Here is a 20,912-nt window from a genome sequence, read left to right as displayed (position 1 = left end):
GGATGGCTTATGGGTAATGTAGCCTAGCTGTTAGTTAATGTTATGTGGGAGGAGTTTCAAAGTTTATGACTGTACTTCTTGGCTTTGTGCCTTTTTGTATCATCATCGCATGGCTTCCAGCCCCATGGCTCGGAAGCTCTGTGCCAACATGTGATTTGTATGCAGAAGAAGAAGGGAAATCCATTGTCAATTTACCAGTGAAATGAGTCTGTATTGCTGTCTATATTCTGGATGAACTTCTGCATAAATGTGAGTTGATGTTTGAGGATTCCTGGAAATAAAAGTGACATTTGTTTGGCTTATTCCACCGAGCTAACTGTCTGTCTCAGCGGAATCCAGCAGCTTATTCTGTGTGGGACAGAATACAAACCTTCACAGCTTCCAGGACCATGAGAGGGCAGCAATAATATCACTTAGGCCACCAAGTATGACAATGTAAAGTATATAAGAATGATGTAATGTGCATAGTGATGGGGGCCCCTAGGTTGCACAAGCTGTACTGGCACAGGGCCAGGTTATCTGAAGGACCATTTTCCACTAAGGAGATTTACCCATCTCTCCTACCAGGTTAGATAGGTAGGCACATTCCTAGTCCTTAAGCATTACCACATTATGGAATCTAGAAAGTGTTCTTTTTCCATGGCAGGCCCTGCCATATGGAACACTCTTCCCTCTGACGTTTGGTAGGCCTCTACCCTCTAACTTCCATAAAGCAGCCATTTGTGTTTGCTTATTATTTCTCATTTATAAAATGCTTCTTGTGCTGAGAGCCACATAGAAGTTTTCGGGCACAACCTGGAATTCTATGTATTCCATATTCTCAATATGGCACGTCTAGTAGAATAATTTTTAAAATCTACATTAACTTTGACTTTGTTGTTTAACAAATATCCATGTCACTCACATTTCAGGTCATATCCCTCTTACTCTACAAACATTCTATTTCTCAGCAATATCTCTCATCCAAATCAAACAGCAAGCTGCAAAATACAGCAACAAATCAGCTAAACCCAATCCTCCTCTTTTCTTTGCATCTTGTAGCACTTTATATTTAACTTGCGGGATTTTTCCCCTGCCACTCAAATTTAGATATACTGTATAATTCCATAATTGTTTAAATGGTGCATCAGATGTCAAAACAGGTACTGTCTGGAACTTCATTAGATTTACAATGCTTTAATCAAGGAATCACCAAGAAAGAAACCAAATCCCAACCAAAACTGGTAGAGCAAGCTACTATATATACAGTAAATAGGCAGAAGACCCCACTCTCAACTACAAAAATGGGGAGATTTTTGAGAGGGGAGATTTCACTGTTTTCAGCCAGATATGAGATCTGTATAGGGTACTGTACCATGGTTGAAACATCATTCAGTGATAATGGGGAAAAGCTAATTTTTACTATCTACAATAAATAGTTATGAATAACTGCCAGCTACAGGATAATACACAGAGATGAACACTGATTTAATCTGATATCTTTTTTCCAACCAGTTTCCAAAAAGCTCCCTTCACATCCCTGTTTCTCAGGCTGTAAATTACAGGATTCAGCATAGGAGTCAGAGCTCCATAGACTATAGATAGGATCTTTCCCTTGTCAGAAACTGACTCTCTTTCCGGAACCATGTACATTATGATGATTGTCCCGTAAAAGACGCTGACAACAGCAAGGTGTGAGCTACAAGTGGAAAAGGCCTTTTTGTAACTCTGACTTGAGCGAAGGTGCATTACAGCCCGGCCTATGCGACCATATGTCACAACTATGAAGCCAAAGGGAGGGATTAAGAGAAAGAGGCTGGAAACATTCATCAAGATCTCACTGATATGTGAGTTGGAACAACCCAGTTTGACAAAAGATTGTAGTTCACAGGCAAAATGGTTGATTATGTGATGGCCACAGAAGTCAGTGGGCTGCAAAAGCCCATTGATCAAGGTAAACATGAAAGCAAGGGTCACGGATATTGCTATCAGGGAACTGCATAATCGCCAACTCATGACCTGCACATAATGCAAGGGCTGGCATATAGCTGCAAAGCGGTCATATGCCATGACTGCAAGGAGAACACACTCTGTTGAAACAAGCAGCAGACCCAGATACATTTGAGACAAACATCTGGAGAATGTAATAGTGGCCCTGTAAATGAAGCAGTTGATGAGAACCTCGGGAAGTACATTGTTGATAAGAATGAAGTCTATCAAGGAGAGGACACAAATAAAAAAATACATAGGAGTATGAAGCTGGGAGTCCATAATAATTAATGTGATGATGAGACCATTGCCAACAAAACTAATGAGGTATGCCATCATCAGGAAGCAAAAGAAGATAACCTGGGCTCTAGGCTGGTTAGATAATCCAATTAAGATGAATACTGCTGCTACTGTTTCATTTGTTGATGCCATAGTAGCATTAGATATTTCTGTCTCCTGTGGGGAAAAATGAACACTTTTTACAGGTGACCGTAGAAGAAATTAATTGATAATCTCTAAAAGTGGAGGGCATTTTCTTTATCTTTTCCTTTTTATTCAGTGATTCCAAATAAATATGCCATTAAACTCCCCATTATTCACAATGAAGATAAAGTATGCTTGTTATATATAAACTGTTTTTCATTGATACAATACTCTAAACAAACAAAAAGAAAATTCTAAAACCAGGATGAAGATATGCAATATATGTATTTGTAGTACATATTAGATAATGCTGTGCATATTTGTGGGTGGGGATATCTCTGTGTTAAAGAAACTAGTGAGTACAATGGATGCATATAATACAATACATGTTGGATATAGGGTTTACTTAGGATCTGGGTAAAATATTCTAAGTTGTTCAGTAAAGCTGTAGATCTATTGATCAATACAAGTAAGTAAAACTCCAGTCCAGGTCAATATTCCAGTCTGACCAACTCTTGGGTTTTAGCTAATTAGAACAATTAGAACAATTCTGAAGAGTAGTAAGAGAGTAATATATTCTGAGAACATAGCTCAGGCTCAGTCTGGGTTGGATTGAGAACATAAGATAGGCAGATCTTGATAGTATTTGGATAGGAGACATCTGAAAAATCACTGAGCTGGAGGATGGACTGGGGTGTGATTAAAATAAACCAGAGAAAACTGGTGACAAATGTTCATGGACACATCCATGAGCCGGACTTCACCCACTGATAGTTATTGTCTTAGGCTTTACAGACCCATGAAACTGGACACTAGGTTGATGCCTTAACAGAGGTCATCTATGATACACATTTACCATACATTTCAAGAGAACACTGGTTTAATCGTTTTAAAGGTTTTGAAGTGATGAATGTGTGCTAATGTGATAGTGATAAATAAATCACAATTTCTGTGAGTTGAACGGAGGCTAAAAATCATTCTGTCATGGAATTTAGTGGATGCAAATGTGGGTGGTTCCTATCCTGTAGAATATTGCAAGGATAAATATTATGCAATCAACTTAATATTCATTCTTCCATGAAAAAAATCTACACTGGAGTCAGACAGAGGGATGCTCTCACTTTGTAAAATATATGAAGGGAAGTGAGGAGTGATTCGAAGCATCCTGCATTAGCCTGGCCACCGTGACATATTACATATTGATATGACTATTTCTACAATCTGTAGAGAACCATTTACTCTGAAAAGGGGGCCCTGCTGCTATTCTTTCAGACCACAATTCTGGATCTCAATTCTGGTCTTACCTTTTTTTCCCAACAAATTAAAAAATTGATACACAAATGTCATAGATCTAAAAACTTCTTCCCAAATCTGAAGAGTTTGGCAGAGAAGACCTGTGGTTTGGTCCACTCAGTTTGACTCTTAGGTGGTGCAAAAAGTCTGATGAGAAATTCATGAACTGAGTTAATGTATTGTGGACAGGACTGTATTTCTTTGCAATATGTGGGCTGCCTCCTCTTCCTAAGCTTACCTGCTGTCTTTAGGCTAGTGTGGAGGATGTCACCTTTCCAGGGTTGGAAAAGAACCTGTTGCAGTCTGGTTATTTGTTTATAAAGAAATTGGGTAGCCTTGTCCCTGGCTTCTGTTAAGTTATTGCCTGTCCTCAGTTCCAAGTGGTTTCTTCTTAGGGAACGTTTGCCAAAAGGTATAAACAGAATGTTTATAAATAAATGATATTCAAAACTTAATAAAATGCAAGCCAAACTTGCAATTATGCTGAAATCATAAAAACTCATTTAGTTAGAAAAAAACCTCTTATATTCAACAATATGGGGCTTACACTCGGGTATAGGTTTGCAGTAGCAAGCTTTCATACTTCTGTTGCAAATGTGGAATCATTTACCTAATATGAGTTTCAGCAAAGGTGACCTGAGATAAGATTCAGCTCTTCTGTAATATTTGCAATTTAGTCCAAATTACTTTTGAAGGAGAAGGACTGATATACAAATATGTTTGCTGAGCAACAATATCAGTTGTAAAGGAAAAGCACTACCTATGGAAAAAAAATACAGATATTGATGTTCACTATAGCAGATATTTTGAAAATAGGTTCATGGAAAAAAAGTACTTACGTGATCCATTCTTCATTTCTGCCCCAACAAAAGCTCTCTGCATTTCTAGAAAAAGGAGATGATTATTTTGATCCCAGCTATTCCTTAGTGAGTCACAAGCACTGTTACTGCTGATGATCCACCTGGAGTAAGAAGGGTTGGCCCAGAAGTGATTTAAGGACTGGACTCTAATTGAACTCCATGAGGAATCTCTTTACTCTCCAAGTTTACTTGCTATTGTGCACTTTCCTGAACTTTAGGAACTGTGCAAAACTGGCCCCGTTTACCTTGTATCTGCAGGTAGCCATGTGATAGGCATAGGACACAGAACCAAAGTTTGGCATGAATAAACATTCCAGTTTTCTCTTCCTTCTTTGGCAAGGTCCACTGAAATGTATTATTAGAATTTTAAATACAATGAAAGTTTAAAGAACCAAAGGAAGGAGGAGGAGGAGGAGAAGGAGATATAGAATTATGATTTCTGCCCTTCTTTCTATATGAAATTACCATTTTACTGTTTATCCTCCACTTTTTTCTTATTTACTAATTCTCTTCCCTTTTAGCTCTTTTTAGTTCCCAAAACCATAAATCATAATTCAGGCTTTGTTGAAAAAAAGTATATATAGATTTTCTAATTCTTCAAAAAAAAAAGTATTTTCCCTGATCAAACTGTTAGCTTTGCCATTTCCGCAAACTTTATCAATTTTATAATCCTTTTTTTTTAACTATGGGCATTTCATTACTCTTTTGTCTTTGCGCATAGAATAATCTTGTATTTTTGTATGGATTTGTGCCCAAAATGTCTTTGCTTCTTGACAGGCCTACCATATACTGTATAATATAAGGTCCTGTCTTCCTTTTCACACTTCCAAGACTTTGATATGTGTTTTATATTCCCTATACATTTCTGACAGAGCAAGCTCCATTGAACTGAGGGTTTACTTTACAGTATTTCCCTGCTCAGAAGGATGAACTGTTCTTAAACCTGCCTGGGCTCTTATTTGAAACATACTCAATGTTTTAACATTCATTTAAACATTTAAATGTTTTACAAGTTAATTCATCCTTGGGAAAATGCCTTGTATATAAGTGAGTAAGCCATGCATATCAGTCAACGCTGCTAACATCGGATGTTCTTGCTTTGACAACAGATGGAAATGCAGCCATTTTTCTCTATGGCTTTTAGAGTTAGTTGATGCTGGGAGGGGGAACATGGATAAGAGTCCAGCTAGTCATAATGATAATAACTCAGCCGTGGGAATCCAAGGTCATTGGGCCCAGAGTTGATAGAGTTTTGGCCAGGCTGGAGAGCTGGGGAGAAAGCCTGAGCTTCAAGCTAATTGGGGAATATGATTTATGACTGTTTATTTATTGGAGGAGGGAATTGTGTTTTGATACTTTGTATTCAGAGGAGGGGAATTTAGTTTTTGGTTTCGACTATGTAGTGCCAATACTTTGTTTCTCGAATAAAATATTCTTTAAGGTAAACAATGCCTCGAAGTTCTTTTGAAGAATTTCATCTGTCAGAACCATGACATACACATTTTTCTCTGTCTTTGTCTATCAAAAGAAATGGGTCCAGGTTATCTGAGGAACCATCTCCTTCCAATGGGATCACCCCACACCCCTTGCACTGGCAGAAGAGGCATGCGGTGGATCCTATCGGCCAAGGACTTTCAGTTGGGGGGAATTCAGGAAAAGAGCCTTTTCTACCATGGCTCCCACCCTCTGGATGTACATGCCCCTGCCCTCTTAGCCCTCCATAAAAGCCTTAAAATCTGGCTCTGCCCGGATAGGGGCACATCATCCTGGAGGTAGTTACTGGATTAAATGAAAGGTCTCACCTCTATTCTATGGTACACCCCATGCTATTTTAACTATCACTTGTTAATTTTAATGTATTTAGTGTTTACAGGTTTTTTTATTTTATAGTATAGTTTTATCAGATTGTAAGCTGTTCAGAGTCATACAACAGCAAGGTGGGGTGACAAATGAATAGATGAGATAGATAGGGTAGATATCATGTTTGACAAGGAGAGCAGTCCACTTCACTCCTCAGCCTCCCTGAAGGCTGTAGGATGCTGTCCCAGAGTGTCTAGAATTCATAATGGCCACTCCTAAAATGGTGCCTACCTCCAAGATAATGCCACACTACCTCTATGGTATAGGAAGGCTGTGCAGCGGAGTGGCTACTTCCCAAAGATCTATCAAAAAGGTAAGTGACTGATCTATGACAGGAATGAAGAAGAGGATGGGAAGCTGGTCCAAGGCTTGCAGGGATGGGGGTAGATGGGTAGGGAGAAATCACTGCAACATTCCTGCGGTTGTAAGAATGGGCAGATTGCCAAGAGCCAGAATTTTGTTTATGTGAATGTGAGGGTGCTGCAGAGGCTGTAACTTTGGGCAGGGGTCATAATGTTCATTGCCATAATTTTAAATGCTCACTGAACAAGCAGTCATAAGTCAAGGACTACCTGTAATTAATTGTGTTGCAGATTAAACAATTATGATATGTTTAATAAAACAGATAAGGCAAGGCAAGGCAAGATAACCTTTATTGTCTTTTTTTTTTACTGTGGGCACAACGGCACACATCAAAAATGAAATTTAGTTGCCCGCTCTCAAAGTGAAACACATACATGACACACACCTAAACATACTATGTACAACATATGTATAGACCCACTCCCCTACATATACATAGCAAATAAATATTAAATTCTGTCCATCTTGAATATATAATGGAAGGAGGAAGCTTGAGAGTTCACAAGGTTAATGCTGTATGGAATGAAACTATGGCTGAATCTGGATGTTCTGCTGCGGATACCACGAAGCCTCCTCCCAGAAGGTAACAAGGAAAACATCTCATGAAGAGGATGTGTAGTGTCCCAGATAATCTTACGGATCCTGCTCAAGCAGCACTTCTGTGCTATGTCCCAGATGGGAGGGAGGGAACTGCCAATGATCTTTTCGGCCATTCTGATCACTCTCTGCCCCGCCTTCCTGTCTGAAGCAGTGATGCTTCCAAACCAGACTATGATGCTGTATGACAGAATGCTCTCGATTGTCCCCCTGTAGAAAGTGGTCAGGACAGGGGAAGGAAGATGTGATTTTCTCATGCAATGAGAAAATGCAGGCGCTGCTGACCCCACTTCACCAGTTTCTCACTGTTGAGCGACCAAGCCAGCCTACTTGTTAGCTGCACACCCAGGAATTTGATGCTGGTAACCATCTCCACAGGTGAATCATTAATGCACAGAGAAGTGTGGCTGTGCCTGCCTTTTCTGAAATCGACAATGATCTCTTTGGTTTTTCCAATATTTAAAACTAGGTTGTTTTCCTTACACCAGTTCACCAACCCCTCAACCTCCTTGCAGTAAGCTTCCACCTTGTCATCCTGAATAAGGCCCACTACTGTTGTATCATCTGCGAACTTCACAATATGGTTGGTGGCAAACCTAGCATAACAGTCATGGGTCAACAGGGTGAACAGCAGCAGACTCAAGACACAGCCCTGAGGAGAACCTGTGTTCAAGAAAATGGTATTAGAAGTATTTGTTCCAACTCGCACATATTGGGGCCTGTTGGTAAGAAAAACAAGAATCCAGTTGCATAAAGGAGTGTTTAAGCCTAAAAGTCCCAGTTTGTCTACTAGATGCTGGGGAATTATTGTGTTAAACGCCGAACTGAAGTCAACAAACAACAAATGCACGTATTTCTTTCCTCTAAGTGCTTCAAGCTCAGATGGTCAGTAGGCAAACTGAAGCCGGTCGAATGCTGGCGGGAGGCTAGATACAATAATGTCCTTTATCAGCTTCTCAAAGCATTTCATAATGGTGGATGTCAGTGCAACCGGGTGGTAGTCATTGAGGCCTGTAATTGTGGACTTTTTTGGCACTGGCAAGATGGTGGCCGTCTTAAAACACGATGGGACCACTGCCTGCTGCAATGAGAGATTGAAAATATCTGTGAGAACACAAGCCACCTCCTCTGCGCATTCCCTGAGGACACGTCCAGGGATGTTATCTGGGCCTGCTGCTTTCTGAATGTTAACTTTCTGCAGTGTTTTCCGGACAGAAGTGACATCAAAGCTTAGCACTTGGAATGAGGCAGGAGGGAAGGGAGAGGTTGACAGATTGAATATGTAGATGCAGGCTACATATAAGATCAATTACAGGGATTTATCAACAATTGTAGAATATTAAAACCCCAGTATGTTTCTTTGAGTTTATTTAAGATAGCCTGACATGTTTTCATGTAAATTCAGCAATTATCACTTTGTGCATCTTGTAGGTGGAAATGCTCTGATACTACGTACTATGTACAATCCACCGGGCATATGTCACATTGTTTATTAAAATGGTCATTGGTTTGAGTAGCAGTTGAGTATATTGCTGGAAGACAAATTACACAGTAGCAGTTCAGAATGAGGCAACTAGATTTATGGACATTACCAGGTTGATAAATTTACTTCAACAGAGGCTGCCTCTAGGAACTCAATCCTGCAGTTCTTAACCTTACTGTAAGATATCATTCAAGTCACAGAATGTAGGAAATGGCTTGACAATACCTAGCAGGTATTAGGGATGGTGGTTAGTATTATAGTCCTTTCCTGTTTTGTCAGATGCTTTTTTATTGCTCAAGTCATTTACTGTGGGAATGTATTGTATATTTACTTATTAAGTTTTAGGATTAGTAAAGGTGTGAACATGTATGTATAATTCTAATATGGATTCAACCCAGGATGAGTAAAGAGGGAGGTGTTCCTCCTCCAGAGATCAATGTCTAAGGCCTTGGTTCTGGGTGGAAGAGGTAGAGTTAACTATTTCCTGTCCTTTCCAATCAGATGCATCTCATGGTATATACAAGGTCAATTTGTTTGCTGTTATTTTCCATTTCTATTTCATGAAAAAAATGTGTTCAGAAATAATTAATTGGGATAATAAATATTCTAGAATGAAGATCTTTGATGACATCTCTGACTGATCACAATTAGTTTCCTAACTTCATGGTTCACCAGTCTGTTTAACAGTTCATATGGTTTATATCAATCTGTTTAATCATCTCCACTATTAGACCATTTATGGTGTTGCTGATAACTAAGAGAAAATGTCTTCCACCTCCAACAAAAAACTGAAACAGATCCAAAATCATCGAGAAAAGCCTAGTTCAAGGACACAATTCTTCAACATCAGTTTTGCAGTACTCATGAACAGGAAACAATTACCACAGTCATCTGATATCTATTTTGCCTATGATGGAGAGAATGGCTTTTAGCCTAAGAAAATTGTTGATGTCTGATTGTCACAAATCTTTCTCTAACACACATGAGGAACACACACATTTTTAATTAGACCCGATTCCTATTAGGAAGTGTATCTTGCTTGAAATGACCATACAAAGAAGGTGGAAGGAAATAATCTTTACAAACAGTTGGTAAATGCTATTGCTTCTGCATTGTATAATACAGGGGCCTTCAATCTATCCTGTCATCTTTTGTCTGATCAGTTTCCAAAAAGCTCCCTTCACATCCTTGTTTTTCAGGCTATAAATTATAGGATTCAGCATAGGAGTCAGAGCTCCATAGACTACAGATAGGATCTTTTCCTTGTCAGAAGTAGTTTTTCCTTGAGGCATCAAGTACATGATCATAATTGTCCCATAAAACACACTGACTACAGCAAGATGGGAGCTACATGTAGAGAAGGCCTTCCTGCGATCATGGGATGAATGGATACGCAATACAGCATGACCTATTTTCCCATAAGTCATGGCTATGAAGCCAAATGGTGGGATTACAAGAGTGAAGGTGACAATTTGCATGAAGATCTCACTAATCTGTGTGTCAGAGCAAGCCAGTTTAAGGAAAGACTGCAATTCACATACAAAATGATTGATGACATATTGACCACAAAAATTAGTGGGTCGCAATAGTGCATTGGTAAGGGTTGTCAGGGAAGGAAAGCCTACAGACATAGCCATCAGACAAATACATAATCTCCAACTCATGATCTGCATGTAGTGTAAGGGTTTGCATATAGCTGCAAAACGATCATAAGCCATGACAGCAAGGACAACACACTCTGTGGAGACAAGTAATAGACCCAGATACATTTGAGACAAACATCTGGAGAACGTAATAGTGGGCCTGTAAATGAAGCAGTTGATGAGAACCTCAGGAACTACATTGTTGATGAGAATGAAGTCTATCAAGGAGAGGACACAAATAAAAAAATACATAGGAGTATGAAGTTGGAGGTCCACAATAATTAATGTGATGATGAGGCCATTGCCAAGAAGACTAACAAGGTACACAATCAACAGGAGCCAAAAGAAGATAATCTGGGCTCTGGGTTGGTCAGATAATCCAATTAAGATGAATTCTGTTACTACTGTTTCATTGGTAGATGCCATAACAATATTATATACCTCTTCTTTCCTGCATGGAAGAAGGAATAAATTGTTAGAAGTGGCAGGTTAAAGAAGAGGTTAGATATTTCTGTTAATACATGAGAGGGAGTAAAACAAGTTGACTCCTATGATGGATATGTCTAATAAGATCCTCTATATAAGACTTAATTTCAACCCCTGAAAGAAATCCTACTTTACTCAATAGAAATTGATGGTGTGTTGATTAATAAAACTGGTGAAATTCAGCATTTCAGTTTCAATTGGTCTTACATTCAAGCAGTAAATGAAGATAGACAATTCTGCTTATTAAGACAAATCTGAACAATTATATGGTGCTATATTTAGTGGAAAAGCTAAGCTCCCAAATTAGGTAATAATTTTTCCTTACTTATCCCCCTCCTCCTTTTTTTAATAGCATATTTGGGCTATGAATTATAATTCATCAGGATCATTCTGCATATCAAGTTTCAAAATATTAATTCAATATTTAGCAATTCCAGAAAAAAAGTAAGCCTTAAATAGGTGATAACCTACTGAATGCTACTTTAAATATTGTTCAATAGTATTATTTTCTTGTCCTTAAGAGTCCTTAAGACTGTTTACATTTTAACAGAATAACAGAGTTGGACGGGATCTTGGAGGTCTTCTAGTCCTACCCCCTGCTCATGCAGGAAACTATAACATTTCAGACAAATGGTTGTCCAGTCTCTTCTTAAATACCTCCAGTGTCAGAGCATCCACAACTTCTGGAGGCAAGTGATTCCATTGATTAATTGTTCTAACTGTCAGGAAATTTCTCCTTAGTTCTAGGTGCTTCAAAAACATTCATGCCTTTTGAAAGTTAGAAAATTTTAATGAAAAAACAAATAAGATTTTTATGAAAAGAATAATAGTGAAGGAATCAACGCAGACTGTCAACAAGTATGTTCAATTAGATATATCATATATATATCTACCTGTGTCTGGAATTTCAGTCCAGTCATTTCAATTATCTCAAAACAGCATAGAATTAGCAATGTTTAAGTCTAATTTATTTTTTTTCTTTCTTGTAACAACTTTATGTGATGTAAAACAGAGAAATTACTCACAAAAATCTTACAGAATGGAAATGACCAATTGCAACTTTTGTTCAGCCTTTCAACTTAGTTTGAAACTTTCCCAGTTTTATTAAAATTTAGGGATTGTAAATTTTCCTTTTTAAATCCACATTTTCAGAAAATTACAGAATAAGCACAATTCCCACAATTTATATGCATTTGGACAGTGTGTGTAATGCTTTATTGAAATTTTTGATTGCAAATGACTGCATATACTTTGACACTCAACTTCTATTTAAAAAAAACAAACACTATAGAAATAGTTAAATTGCAAATCTATATTACTGGAAAAAGATATCACAGGTGACAGGAAAGTCTTGTCCCTCCATTCTGAGGACAAAGGGGAAAAATGAATCCAGAATATAATAGAGCTCTCCTGAATCAGAAAAGGACATGTCAGGCACAACCTATTGTATTATACAACAGTCAAATAAATCCAATATCAGGAACCCCAATCCATCCCTTTTAGATGGAAAACATGTACAATAAAAACAGAAGGGGGTTATTTTACTTTCTACAATGCACAAGGTGATCTATGGGAGACTCAAAGCTATCTATTCTACACACAGCCCCAATGCCTAATCACACACAGAGACACACAGAGGGGGGGGCAGAGGCAGGCAGGCAGATACAGAGAGAATGATGGAGGAAGAGGAGAGAGAGAGAGAGAGAGAGAGAGAGAGAGAGAGCAATCTCAGCTACTTGGAACATTTCAGAAAATAAATCCAGGTAGCATCATCAGCTCTTACTTTACCTTACCACTACACAAAGGATGTTGAATCCAAAAGTCAATACAAACAGATCTGGATCAGAAATCTCCCTTTGCTTCAAAATGCTGGCAGAGGATAAAAGCATTGGCATTTGGGCAGAAGTGTCAGTCACAAATGAAATACATTATGAATGGGAAAAGTAAGGTGAGGTGTTCATGCTTATTATAGCAGATGTTTTCAAAAATAGGTTCACGGGGAAAAAAAGTTATATGATCTGTTCTTCATCCCTAGTCAAAAAAGCTCTCCACATTTGTAGTTAGAAAAGATAACAATTTTGCTCCCAGCTACTCCCTGATTGCTGACAAGTTCCGTTACTGCTGATGGTCCACCTATAGTAAGACTGGCTGGCCCAGAACTGATTCAAGGACTGGATTCTAAATGAACTCTGTGGAAAATCACATACACTTTGCTTTTAAGGCAGAAGGCCTATTTGTTGTCTTTACAAACACCTCTGTTTTCATATGCATTAGCAGCATTGAGATGGGTATAATTCACAGTTAAAAATGCCTTACAAATCTCTCTACGTATATATCATTATAATAGAATTCTGCTTAACAGAATTTTAAGCGGAATCAATACTGGACAAGGAAGAGACAGTACAGAGACCGTGTTGGTCATGCCTGTTGATGACCTTTGGAGACACTGATAGTTGGAAAAATCAGAGGCAATAAAAAATGGGGTATGTAATGAGCAACAGTTGTAGGTGGCCTGTTGTGGCTGCAAAATTTGAGCAGAGGTGATGAGAGATCTGGAGCTATGTCAGGAGCAAATAAATGCAGAAATGACCGAGAAAAAGCAACAGATAATGAAGAGTTGGCATCTGCTAGGCAGTCCCTTGCTAGTAGTGAGTAGGAACATCAAGGGCTATGAAGCCCAGGGTACCAGAGACACAGAGTAGCAAGCCTTGATAGTCTCCTAGGAGAGATGGCTGGCATAGCAGTTGGTTGGCAGTGGCAGCAGCTGGACTGATGTGCTGAAAATCGCAGCAGGGGAGGTTTACAATGGACCTGTTTAAGGCACGATAGGCAGCAGAAGTGGAGTCTACTGGCTAACAAATGGTACAGCACTGGATTAAATCACTCAGTTTGACTCTGGCTGTGGAAGTCTTACAGAATTGACTGAGGAAGAATTTTGCCCTATTGGGAAGAGTTTGAGACTCTGAGTCTCAAAAAAATAAAGAGGTTCTTTGGCAGTGTTAGTGCTATGATTAACTCATTAGGTCCTTGTCCTTCCTACTTGGTTAAAGCAGTGGTTAATTCATTATTCAGTGTGGGTGTTGTCCCTCTTTTCATAAAGGAGGGGGTGGTGTGTCTCCTCCTCAATAAACTATTATTACATCAACCAGTTTTAGATGGTTTTTGACCTGCCCCCAGTTTTCTTCTTGAGAAAGTTTGTAGAAAGATTGCATTTGAGGATGACCATTTACTTATTTATTAAATTTATGTACCCAGTCATCTCGAATACATTGCTCCAGGCAGCTAACAATTAAAATAAAAGACAGCCAGGAGATTGGGAGTTTTGTGGTAGTTCCACCTTAGGCATGAAAGATGGCTGGGAGACTCTGGGACCATCAGTCTCTCTCAGCCCAACTCACCTCACAGAGTTGTTTTGGGGGAAATAGGAAGAGAAAGAATATTAGCTATGTTTGCTGCATATTATATGCTTTATTATAAACATAACAAAAATAAAAAACAGAAAGCAAAACTATAAATAACATAAAATAGCTGTGAAGCAGCCAGATGTAATAGACAACAGCTTTCCTAGTCTTGAGGAAAAACTACTAAGAACGGGACAAGTCTCTTTGCAATAATCTCACCACACAATAAGATTTGATTATGACCATTCTGTTTCCTGAATATGCATATACTGCTATAGTAGTAGCTGATGTAGTTTTTAGTACTGGTAGTCTTTCTTTAGTGACTGCCTCATTTAGCAACTACACTTACAGTTACATCAGTGTCGTTACAACAGTGACAGGTTTGTTGAGCAAAGAAAAGATGAAGTAAGATCCTAAGTGCAGTCACAGGTTCACTTAGTGACTTCTTCACTTAATGATCAAGTTGCTGGGCCTTGTTGTAGTCACTTAACAAGGATTGCCTATAATTGATTTATACATTACTGGTAGTACATGGGAAACAACAGGATTATTTATGATTCCCACTTTACACTAAACCCTGGTTTGACCAAGTATAATTCAAAGAAAAAGATAATAAATATTAACTTGGCTTAAGTGTGAGCTAGGCTACTGAATGGCCTTTAATGAGTTTGTAGTCATATTGATTTGATTTTATTTTATTTTTCAAGTTCTAAAGAAGTTAACATGACTAATATTGTTTTGCTTCAACTAATTGTAATCATGGGATATGGTCTCAATGGAATCAAAGCAACAACATGGTATTCTTGCATGAAGTTTCTGTATGCTTATTAATTTAAATGTTTCCATAAAATCTATTCTTTACTCTGTGAAAAAAATCTTTCTAAAGATCTAATAAGTCTTATTTTTTGTTTTGAGGTACTCCTCCTACTTGTGAACTATAATGCAATTAAAGAACTAAACGTACACCCTACTGATATCGGCATTTTGGTACATTTTTTTCTTTTTATTTGCAATTGTACCAACATTTCAGAAAAATACTTATTTTGATTTTTAATAGAAACAGTATTAATATGAATTACTTGTTTTACCTTTCGTATGTTACCCCCAACCTTAAATTCCTAACAAAATTCTTAGGGCAACTTTGAACAGATGAGAACTGTAACTACAACAGAGTGCAATCTTAATGTGATTTTCTATTATTCAAAATACCATAAGATAGAATAACAATATAACTAAACTGTGCTTGTGGATTTGTTCAGTTGATTTGAAGTTCAGGCTACAATGCTTTCCTAGTCTTACATGGTGATTGTACTGGTTTATTGCGGTACCTCAAGGTTCTGTCTTGGGCTCAGAGTTCTTCAACATCTTCATAAATGAGCTAGAGGAGGGGATTGAAGGGACAATCACTAAATTTGCAGATGACACCATGTGAGGGAGAATTGCTAACACTTTAGAAGATAGACTCAAGATTCAGAAGGATCTTGACAGACATGAGGAATGAGCCCTTTCCAACAAGATGCAATTCAGTGGTGAGAAAAGTAAGCTCCTGCACTTAGGTAAGAAAAACCAAATACATAGGTATAGAACAGTGATGGCGAACCTTTTAGAGATTGAGTGCCCAAAAACCACCAGCCCACCCTGTCCCCTCCCCGCCCTGCCTGCTGGGCCACCCATCACCGCCATGGCCCGCCACAGATCACCCAGGCAGCCCAGCAGCACCATGGCGGCCACGCCCTCCACCCATGCCCCACAACATCATCTGTGCATGTCAGGGCGCAAGGGTAGAGTCTTGTCCCCACTACCCAGCTACCATGTCCTTGGCTGCGCTGCTTTGTGTGTGCTGCACCCGGGGGCGACTCTCCTCTGGGGGAGCTGCTGGTGAGGAGGGGACCATGGGAGGAGGCAGGGCTGGGGCAACGGTGCGTGTGCCCACAGAGAGGGCTCCGAGTGCCGCCTCTGGGATGCATGCCATAGCTTCGCCACCACTGGTATAGAATATGCAGTATCTGGCTCAATAGTAGTGCCTATGAGAGGAATATAGGAGTACTGGTGGACCACTGCTTAAGTATGAGTCAACAGTGTGCTGCAGCTACCAAAAAAGCCAATGCATTCCTAGGCATCAAGAGCATGGAAAGTGATAGTACCACTCTATACTGCACTAAAGAGGCCACACTTGGAATACTGCATCCAGTTCTCATCAGCATGACACAAAAAAAGATGCTGAGGCTCTAGAAAGAATGCAGAGAAAAGAAACAAAGGGGATAAAGTGTTTGGAGGATAAATCATATGATGAATGGCTAATGGAACTAGGAATGTTTAGCCTAAGAAAAAAGATTAAGGGTGATATGATAACCATTTTCTAATATTTGAAGAACTGTCACAGGGAAGAGGGGGATAAATTATTCTCTATAGCACCTGAGGGCAGGACAAGAAGCAATGAGTGGAAGCTCATCAGAGGGAGATCCAACTTGGAACTAAGGAGGAATTCCTTGACAGTGAGACCAATTAACCAATGAAACAGCTTGCCTTCCAGAGCTGTGGCTGCTCCATTACTGGAGGTTTTCAAGAATAGATTGGATGAACATTTGTCTGGGGTGTTATAAGGACTCCTGACTAGAGCAGGAGTTTGGACTAGAAGACCTATGGTTCTATACTCACTATATTTCCTCAGCAACCTTTCCCTCAACATCTGCTGTATCACCACCAATGGTCACCCAGGAACTGGCACACTGCTTCACAAATAGGCCAGTCATTCTACTGTGCTAGTGTTATGGGCAAACTAATATTACTATTTTGTGTGTGTACGTTAGGACCTGAGTTTCTTTTGCTGGCTGTCATGGCTTATGACCCTCTGTAGCCACCTCTAATGTAGTTTTAAAGTGGACAATATACATAAATCTAATGATCAGCTTCTGCACTATGATTTCATCATGACCATTATTTCATTTTTCTCCATGTATCCCCATTTATGTGAGAAAAATGTACATACATACGTATGTATGTATGTATGTATGTATGTATGTATGTATGTATGTATGCATGTATGTAAGTGGCTAAGCGGTTATTATATTGAATAACCCTTTCAATAATATTTGTTAGACAAAGCTATAGTTTGTGAAAACTTATCCTTTTTAGTAAAATATGTTAATCTGAAAAAGTGTTCCCAGATGCCTTCTGATTTTTGGCTGCTATAGATCCGAGTTTTTCAAACTTGGCAAGTTTAAGATGTGTGGACTTCAACTCCCAGAATTCCTCAATCAAATCTCCTTGATTTTTTTTTACTTAGGATAAATGACAATGTACTATGCAGTTTCTTTCTTAAAGGAAAAATAATCTTAGTTAAACACACTTGCCAAGGTTGTTGTGAAGGTGTAATTGATGCATATCTATGCATTTTGCCTTGACCCGCTGGGAGATTGGCAAGATTGGTATTTTAACAGAGAAATGAATGTATGTGTTGCTGAGTGATGTGGGATTATTCTTTTTCATAAAATAAAATTATTGGAAAAAGTGCACCTACTGTATCTTGTACAATTCATTAGCCTTATTGTTTTTTTCTTGAAGGTTCATTGAAAACTTTCTAATTGGTTTTATAATTTTGCTTGCAATTGCAGCTGCAATTTTGGGTGTTAATTCTATTTTCTAGGTAAACACAACAGGCAAAAGCAGTGTTTTGATGCCACAATCTTCTATGTTTGATATCAGTATCTTGTACTTTTTAGCTTTCACCAATTTGGTACCTCAAGATAGCTTTGACTGTAACACTATTATCTTTAATCCATTATTCCAAGTAGGATAACTCTTGTACTGAGTAAACCCAGATACAAAATGTTGATGTATATGCTTGTAAGTTTGCTCTGTGCTCTCTTTGGTGAAGAATCTCTGAAGAATCTCTGAAGGTCAGCCATCCAAATCCCCAAAGACAGTTCACATCTTCAGATATAATGTCATGAATTTAAAAATCTCCAGAGACAGTATAAATGTTTGAGGAACAAAGTGACAACTTTTATCTGAAGTGTAAATTACTACAGTGAGCTGATCTTTTCCCAGATGATGTCAGTAGATAATACTTGGTAGATAGAATCTGTACAAAAACCTATCATTTTCAGGATATATTATATCATGCTGGAAGGACTTTCTGAAAGGTAGTAATGTATGCTGAAAATTTTTTAAAATAATTATATGAATCAGAGAAGAGTAATGAAGTAGATATTAAGAGCATTTCTTTTTTGATGTTTACTTTTTTCTATATTAGTGGTAAGTTAACAGGTGTTCATTAAGACAATTTTCAGAGTTGTTATTGATTTAGGAATTGAATCTCTTGAATTTTGGAATATATATTAAGAAATAAAAGTTTAAAATATATAGCAAGAAAACTGCTAATGTTAAAGGGAAAAAATTGTAAAAAGAGTTTTGTGTTCCACCTCCCCAGGATTTTATAATTCAAAATTGATCCCCAAAGTGTTATTATCTTAGTGGTATATTATTATTATATTAATACTTCCATTGTATTTGCTTTATTAATATTTGTTTTGTAAGTCTGCCTTTAGGGCATTTAGGTTATCAGGATAAAGCAAGGAAAATACCAAAATAAGAAACTACCTATTGATCAACAAGATTAATTATAAGAGGTATGTGAGACCTTTTTGGAATTCATTAAATCTTGGGGAAAAAGGAATGTGAAAAAGAGATTTTATTTGTGATTCTAAAATTCTAAAATTCAACAAGGTGAAAATAATGCAACTTATGGAGATTTTCTTAGAGGTTTATATATCCTACAATGAAATAGTATATGAATGAATCACTGTAAATAAGGCAAATGAATAAACTAAAGGAAAGAAATAAAATAGATTTGTCTATTTTATTTAAATTGCACTAAGTACCATGGTTCTTTGCTATGTTTTAAATAATTTTACCATACAGTATTGAAAAATATGGTTTTGGAAGCGCAATTTAAAGAGATCTGGTGGCACTGCTAAAACTTTAGGGAAATCTCAGCTGGTCCACACATGGATGATAGTTGCTTGATACCATTTTGCCTTCTTCCAATTAACTGGGGGGGGGGGTCTTCTTAAACACAAAAGTCAAAGTGTTGTGAAATTAAAAAAGCATGAGCTTTTATTTTAAAAAGAGCAAGAAAAAATATTTCAGAAAGATTTGAATGGAGGGAGAAAGTCTCTAGAAGGATTGCATGTCCAATTCTTCCCTCCCTATCATATTTTTCTCTGAATCATAGCTTCCCAAAGTTAGCTTCTTCTCTTAAAAGCAGCTCTTCCATTCTTATAAACCCCTGTTTGTGTTCATCATTTAATCAGAAGTCCACTCATTTTATCATGTTCTGAAAACTGATTTCACTCTTACAGGTGACATGGAAAAATGGGGAAATGCAACCACAGTGACCGAATTTGTGCTTGTTGGGCTCTCTAAAAACTTCAAAGTTCGTGCTGGATTGTTTGTCCTCTTCTTGGTTATCTATCTCATTGCTGTAGCCGGCAATGGCCTCATATTGGTGCTGATTGTCATAGATTCTCACCTCCACACACCCATGTATTTTTTCCTCAGCAACCTCTCCTTTATTGACATCAGCTATATTACCACCTCTGTCCCACAGATGCTGGTCCACTGCTTTATGGACAGACCTACTATCCCATGGGGCAGATGTTTTGCTCAGATGTGTAGTGCTCTCATTTTAGCTGTGGTGGAGTGTCTTTTGTTAGCTGTGATGGCATATGACCGTTTTGTGGCAATATGTTATCCTCTGCGCTACAACCAGATCATGAGTCGCAATTTATGCATCCAGCTGGCTGTGAGTGTGTGGGTCAGTGCCTTCCTTTTGACTATTATACCCTTTTTCACCATGCAGGCAACTTTGTGTGGACCAAATGTGGTGAATCATTTCAAGTGTGAACTGCAGGCAGTTTTGAAACTGGCTTGCTCTGACACCCATGCTAATGGAATTACCATGATGATAACCAGTGTCTTTACCCTAGCATTCCCCTTCTTCTTTATCCTGGTGACCTATGGCCGTATTGGATTCACTATTTTGCGTATCCATTCGGCCCAAGGTCGGAGCAAAGCCTTGTCCACCTGTGGATCTCATCTCACAGTAGTGAGCATATATTATGGCACCATCTTGGCCATGTATTTAAGGCCTCAAGCCAAGACGTTCTCTGATAGGGAAAAAGTGGTGGCAGTCTTTTATGGAGTTGTGATCCCCATGTTAAACCCCATCATTTACAGCCTGAGGAACAGGGATGTGAAGGGAGCCTTCTGCAGACTGGCTGGGAAGAAAGTAGAGGACTAAACCACCCAGGAACCAGGTTGATAGATCTTCCACAAGCAAGTCTTTTTTATATAAATGGTTTTCTAATTCTATAATTGAGGACCTTGTGAAGTGTTGTTCTCCAAGTATTGTCATACATCACCTCTATCTCCCTTTGTCCATGCTAGCTAAGGCTGATGAGTATGAAATCATTGAAGAATTGAGCTGAATGCTACTGTGCATAATTTAATATTACAGGTATACTCATGATCA

General features: G+C 38.4%; 3 protein-coding genes across 3 annotated transcripts; 1 reads left to right on the top strand and 2 right to left on the bottom strand.

Moving 5' to 3' along the window:
• Window positions 1-1,467: 1,467 nt before the first annotated feature.
• On the bottom strand, window positions 1,468-2,400 carry LOC107298077 (olfactory receptor 13H1-like). Its single transcript, XM_015827440.1, has one exon. The coding sequence runs from the start codon at window positions 2,398-2,400 to the stop codon at window positions 1,468-1,470; it is 933 nt and encodes a 310-aa protein (XP_015682926.1).
• A 7,583-nt stretch (window positions 2,401-9,983) lies between these two features.
• LOC107298076 (olfactory receptor 13H1-like) lies at window positions 9,984-12,871 on the bottom strand. Its single transcript, XM_015827439.1, has 2 exons — window positions 12,765-12,871; window positions 9,984-10,941 (listed from the first exon to the last, which is right to left on the bottom strand). Exons 1-2 carry the CDS (start codon window positions 12,869-12,871, stop codon window positions 9,984-9,986), a joined length of 1,065 nt encoding a protein of 354 aa, XP_015682925.1.
• Window positions 12,872-19,745: 6,874 nt separating this feature from the next.
• LOC107298075 (olfactory receptor 13H1-like) lies at window positions 19,746-20,681 on the top strand. The gene has a single exon (XM_029286448.1). The coding sequence runs from the start codon at window positions 19,746-19,748 to the stop codon at window positions 20,679-20,681; it is 936 nt and encodes a 311-aa protein (XP_029142281.1).
• The last annotated feature ends 231 nt before the right edge of the window (window positions 20,682-20,912 follow it).

The sequence above is a fragment of the Protobothrops mucrosquamatus genome, unplaced genomic scaffold, assembly GCF_001527695.2.
Source record: "Protobothrops mucrosquamatus isolate PMUCROS unplaced genomic scaffold, P.Mucros_1.0 scaffold3701, whole genome shotgun sequence".
Classification (NCBI taxonomy): Eukaryota; Metazoa; Chordata; class Lepidosauria; order Squamata; family Viperidae; genus Protobothrops; species Protobothrops mucrosquamatus.
The sequence above is the reverse complement of the archived record's forward strand: the minus strand, read 5'-3'. Positions and strand labels throughout refer to the sequence as shown.